The sequence below is a fragment of the Xyrauchen texanus genome, chromosome 34, assembly GCF_025860055.1.
Source record: "Xyrauchen texanus isolate HMW12.3.18 chromosome 34, RBS_HiC_50CHRs, whole genome shotgun sequence".
NCBI classification, from domain to species: Eukaryota; Metazoa; Chordata; class Actinopteri; order Cypriniformes; family Catostomidae; genus Xyrauchen; species Xyrauchen texanus.
The window spans coordinates 5,010,278-5,016,457 of record NC_068309.1 but is presented as its reverse complement, the minus strand read 5'-3'; the positions used below and the strand labels follow the sequence as shown (position 1 = coordinate 5,016,457).

General features: G+C 41.4%; 1 protein-coding gene across 1 annotated transcript; it reads right to left on the bottom strand.

The window, feature by feature from the left end:
- Positions 1-2,512: 2,512 nt before the first annotated feature.
- LOC127627345 (beta-1,3-galactosyltransferase 9-like) lies at positions 2,513-3,961 on the bottom strand. The gene is made up of 2 exons (XM_052103693.1): positions 3,896-3,961; positions 2,513-3,619 (listed from the first exon to the last, which is right to left on the bottom strand). Exons 1-2 carry the CDS (start codon positions 3,959-3,961, stop codon positions 2,513-2,515), a joined length of 1,173 nt encoding a protein of 390 aa, XP_051959653.1.
- Positions 3,962-6,180: the final 2,219 nt, after the last annotated feature.

The window sequence follows — 6,180 nt, the reverse complement described above, 5'->3', positions numbered from 1 at the left end:
CCAACTGAGCCACAGCCGCCTAATGCTAATGTTGTCTCATCTTTTGCATTTATTGGTACTGGAAAAGAGAGTCTCTTTGCCCCAAAGTGTGCTCTTTTATTTTTATTTCAGAAACTTTTCATTTTGTTTCAGCAATCCAAAATAGTGTAACACTGTTGTAGTTATGACACCGAGTAACTGGAAACCATTAAAGTCAACTTGAAATGCTGTTTACAACCCATTTTACTTCTGTAATGCAACATTACGGAGACAGAAAATGCAGGAAAAGAATTGGGAATTAAATGGATAGTGAAGTACATTTTTTTACAAATACGTTTTTCTCAATAAATGGGGTAAAATACGATCGCATGTTGACTTTTTAAGGCCTTTTAGAGTCAAAGAAAAGCACAAAATAACACAATTCTGTTTATCATGTATAGATTACATACCATTACTTTGTCAAGGTCAGTGTCACATTTATTTATAAAGCACAATTTATACAACATCCCTTGACCAATGTGCTGTACAATAAGGAATGTGAAAGACCAGGGGCGTAGTTTCCAGGGGGGATTGGGTGGATGTAACCCCCCGCTCCCCAATAATCAAAAAAAGCAAGTACAACCCCCTCAATATGTTTACCATGATCAGTGGTTTACCATGGATTCAAGCCATTTACGCCCTTGTGAAAGACACATGATCAGGCTCTAATTGGATCATAAAAACCGAGCACTAAGAATGATTAAAAACCAGAGATGCTTTTTTAGCTGGGATTTAAAAGCAGGTAATGTCGGAGCCATCCTTAAATACTCAGGTAGGCTGTTTCAAAGACTGTGACCAGCGACCGCAAAGGAGTGATCACCGCTATGCTTCAGTCTAGACCTAGAGACAATTATAAGTCGTCTTTGAGCACCTGATCTAAGAGATCTAGAGGGGTTATTAGTATAAAGTAGTTCAGAAAGGAATTTTTCAGTGATGTAGACAAAAACTAGGATGTTAAAATGAACTCTAAATCTGACCGGCAACAAGTGATGAGACTCTTTGATCGTGTAATGTTTTCACATTTGCGCCTGCCCTTTAATAGTATAGCGGAGCATTTTGGACCATGTGTAAATGGGCCAGGCTTGATTAATTAAATCCAGAGTAGAGCGAATTACAATAGTCTAATTGTGAGGCGATAAAAGCAATCACTCTTTTAAAGTCTTAAAATGAAAGAAAGGGCTTTACTTTGGTTGGTAGACTCAAATATAAAAAGCTCAACCTGACCACTGAGTAGACGTGTTTATCCAGTTTTAGGCCGCTGTCAAATAAGAAACCCAGGTTATTCACACATTGATTAGTATGAGCAGCAAGGGGACCTAACTTGAAATGATGGGTGTTGATACCATCGGTCAGATTTGGTCTTATAAGGGTTTGTTACATTGTGAGTATTTTGGATCAATTAAACAGGGTTGTGGACTCGAGTCACATGACTTGGACATGACTTGGAATCAAGTCACAAATTTGATGACTTGCGACTCGACGTAATCAAATGAGCTATGGTTCAGTAGGATTTAACTTATCATGTAAGCTTGGTTTGCTAGCTACTTAGTTCCACTGCAACTATAGATTTGGCATGAATTATTTTGCACGCCTCATTGCTGAAACCATCTAAAAGATGCACTGTAGTCCAACGAATGTAAATGGTCTGCACTTATATAGGGCTTTTTTAACCTTAGCAGTTTTCAAAGCACTTTACACTGTGAACTCATTCACCCATTCACACACACACACACATTCACACACCAATGACCGCAGAGCTGCCATGCAAGGCGCTAGCCTGCCATTGGGAGCAACTTGGGGTTCATTGTCTTGCCCTAGTGTAACGGGAGCCTGCTGGTAGATAGCTGTGTGTAAACCTCACTCTCCTGACCTCAAGTGGTGCACTAGCGACTGATGCTAGAGGCTGTAGCCTTTAGCATCCATGTTAGAGCACCCGCCTCCCATGCCAGAGATGTCGGTTCAAGTCCTGATCGGCAAGCAGGATCGGTTACAATAGGACACTTCGGCATGTGGAGACATGTGGGCCAGGATTCAAACCACCAACTCTGCGATTAGTGGCCAACCCGCTATTCCACCTGAGCTACAGCCATAGGCTTGCCAACTGTCTCATGTTTGAGCTGGTCAGATGGTGTCATGGCGAATTAGTTTCAGAGTGTTCATTTAACACCAATTGTGCCTACAGTGGGTAAGGGACCATCTGGAAGTCCAAACATTGTGCTAAAATGCGCTGATACTGTGGAGGGTGTAATTATTACAGTAATAAATACGCTGACACTAATTTGGGCAAAGAGCACTAATGACTTGTTTAAGACATGACGCTTAAAGTTGAGGACTTGGGACTTGACTTGTACTTGCCTGTCTTGACTTAGGACTTGACTTGAGACTTACTTGAATCTTGCAAAACAATGACTTGGTCCCACCTCTGAAATTAAATATTAACATTAATTTAAACAGCTAAATACTGATCTATTTTAGCACACTAACACAGTATTTTCTAGTCCTGGGTTTTGTCGTTACTCAGAAAGGAAATTTTGTCCAGGTAGGTCATTGCTTTGCAGACTATTAAACTATAATATGTCTCCAACATGCCACAGCCCTTCCTATGTCCCTCCCCTAAATCTCTCCAAGCCACACCCATCAGTCCCGTCCCCATTCCAGCAGAGCTGAATATAAATTTGTAGCAGCAGCGATTATAGCGAATGTGTCGGTTGCCGGAAAATCGAGCGCTGTGAGTGGCCACCACACCGGCCCGTCTTGCACACAGGCCAATCAGTACATCTAAGGAGAGGGGCAGTGCTACGTCCTCAGCAGCAACATAAACCTTCCGCACAACATCTTGTGACAGGAGGAAGGCGGGGCCAGAGCAGTAGTCTGGGAGATACTTATCAGGATACACCTGATACGGCAGGTAATGTGGTTTGCTGGGGTCTCGCTCAGGAGTGGCCCGATGGATGACCCTTCCCAGGTAAAGGTCATCTGGGTGCGTTCTCATCCCTAGCAGGTATGATGCAAGTGCAGGTAAGTTTAAATACACAGAGTCCTTGGAAAGCACGATAAATCGGGCCTGAGGGCAGAAGAGCAGTACCCAGCGAAGTGCCATTTTTAATTGCTCCCAGTGTCCTCTCTCCCAGTCACTGCGTGAAACCCCAAACTCACACTGCACGATATCACCATTGCGTGCTGATTCCTCCCTAATTGAATCATACTCCGCTCCTAAAGAGGAGGGGCCAATGAAGAACAATGTCCGCACAGCAACGCGCTTCACTGTGGTCTGATTGGCCCACGAGTTTCGCACTCCCTCCCTCTGGCTTGAGTTTCCTGGGGAACTGAGGACCACGGTGAGGATGAGGAGGTCCTGATGATGAAGGCATGGTTCAGTGTTAATGGGATAAAGCTTCGAGGTGTTGAGAGCGGTTTCAGTCAGGTCTAGTTTGCGAGCACGCTCTCTAACCTTGAGGACAAAGCGGTCGGTGTAAGCGGCAGGAGAGGACTGCAGCAGGAACTCTTCGACGATGTCTCCGCCGAATAGCAGGGCGTGAAACAAGATGACGTTACACAACAGGAAACACCACTGATAAGTCTGCAACCGGAGCAAACAGATCTGTACAGAGAATGGAACAACACATATGTGACAACATTGTAGCAACAATAATAGATTTGTACATTTTCTGAAGAATTCCTTTAATACTTTAGGGTAGGGGTTGGCTGGGGGTAAGAGGGATACTTGCCTTGGCACTTGCCACCAAATACATTTTACCATCACTAATACAATCCATCGAAAAGTTATTCTGTCCTACTAATACACACAATGCCCTTATTCCTTGTTAGAGGACCAGCTAAAACATCATGTTTTATGTTGGTTTGGGGCTAGTCTAACTGGTGGACCAGCACAGCCATGTTGTTCACCAGTTAAACATAGCAGGTGACACTGCTCATCCAGCATGATCGCTCTGGTTAACCAAGACAGTCTTGCTAGTTCAGTTTACCCTCCTATAGGCCTTTATCACAGTGCTCGTGTCGTCACTTCCAATGGTGCATAGTAGCGTAAAGCGACTTCCGGTTTAGTCTGTAGCAATGGCGGCGAGCACAGCGAGGAATTGTTGTTGCGTTCCTAAATGTTCTAATAGTTCAACTAAACAGCCGTATCTCAGTTTCCATTCTTTTCCAACCGATGAAAAAGCGAAGAAAATGTGGATTCATGCTATTCGGCGGGATGAAGGCAAAAGTTTTGCAGTTTTAAAAGGGAGTACGTATGTGTGCGGGAAACACTTCACAGAGTCTGACTACTCGTCAACAGCCGATCGTAAACGCTTGAAACGTGGAGTTATACCGTCCAGGTTCGAATGGAACAACTGGGGGAGTGTTCGCCCAAAACGATCCGATGTGCTAGATAAGGTAACGTTAAAGCGCCAACATTGCAGTGAATCAGAGATCAGTGATGAACAGCCTGTAGTCTATTACGGACCCGTCCCACCCACAGACCATGACTACTCAACACCTCCGTGTCCAGGTCTTTTGGATGCTGCAGCAGAGAGAATTAGAGAGCTGGAGGCTGAAGTGCGAGCTTTGTCTGTCTCCTGCATTCAAATAAATAGACTTTGTCTCTCGGATGACGACTTCCGATTTTACACGCGCTTTCCCTCAGAGAAGATTTTCAGGATTTTCTGGGCATCAATAGAACCATCAGCATCGAACCTTGTGTATTGGTCTAAGGCACAGAGGCATGGTCTAGAGACGGTTCCAGGACCAAGCCCTAACAGAAAGCTTCAGCTTATTGATGAGTTTTTTCTTTATTGCTGTCGCGTGTCTGCAGATCTGACTTGCTCTTTGGTCATCCAAATAGGCAAAGACCCCAAAACAAGGTACAGAAAATTTGCCCATGTTATGATTACTCGACTGACCGTTGTCGTACTCACATTAAATATATCTGCCAGGACCTTCTCTCGTAGACCTGCAGACACGCGAACAGCAATAAAGAAAAAACTATTGTAATCTATTGTGCTGTAGGCGTTTTGGGTTTAGTGTTAAAACTGGATGATATCAACATTGAACATTATTTTTATTTTTTTTATTATTAATTTGAAGATGAATTCCATATAGGGATACATGCAGTAGTACCAACAAGCATATTTTTTTAAAAAATTTTTTTTAGTTGGTAGATCTTATTGAGTTGGTCATTTAAAAGTAGATCATCACGCAAAAAAGTGTGGGCACCCCTGGTTTAAGGGATGTAACCATCAAAATATTGATACATTTGTTGCGTCCGTGGGTCAATTTTGACCCGGGCATCAATTGTAGATTAACACATGATATTATGTCAATGGTTTTGTACATCCATGAATTAGATTTTTTTCTTATAAAACACTTCACTCATTTTGCCCCTTTCCCAAACTCTCTCACACACTTTTTTGTCTCACCGGGACAGCATCTTGTTTACAAACACACACACACACATACACATACAGTCACACACAGACACACACACATTCCTGTACAAAACAGACATGACAGATGTAACAAACACAACAAATAAACTAAATCAAAGGTACTACTGTCTAAAGGGTGTGTTGCGAGAGCACTGTCTAAATAGGGCTTGAAAGAGGAAATTGTCCATATTTAACTCAGCTTACAGCAGTTCATGCAAGTAAATAAAATCGATTTAGCTTAAAAACATAGTAAAGAAGTATTAATGTTGTATACTTGAGTTGTACCGTTATTTTAATGATGTTTAGTTGAAAAAATAATATGTTGGTTTCATAACTTTTAACCACCGTTATATTGTGCAGATATGAGTGATAGAAAATTAATTCAAATTACTAGTAATTCTCATATTAGATGTTAATATAAATTGTATATTATGTTATATTTAGATACAGTTTCACAGAAATGTTGATAAAAAAGATGTCCTCACATGCATCACAATGCTTTTGCGCTAGTTAATGTATATTTATGAAATGTCAAAGAATTTCTACATTTTATTATTTCTAAAAAATTCCATATTAATTAATAACTTTTATATTTGTCAGTTACGTTAACATGCTCAAAATATGAATCGTTCGACATGTATGAACAGTTAAGAACTTATTAATGACTTACAATATAGTTTTAGATGAAAACCATCGGGTTATTAATGATTTATAAGCTTAAATTTAAACTTTGAAT

Excerpts from the sequence above, each read along its gene's own strand:
- LOC127627345 (XM_052103693.1), bottom strand. The coding sequence starts at position 3,961 with ATGCTGGATGAGCAGTGTCACCTGCTATGTTTAACTGGTGAACAACAT. Across the intron at positions 3,620-3,895 it reads ATGGCTGTGCTGGTCCACCA|ATCTGTTTGCTCCGGTTGCA; the intron begins GTTAGACTAGCC and ends TTCTCTGTACAG.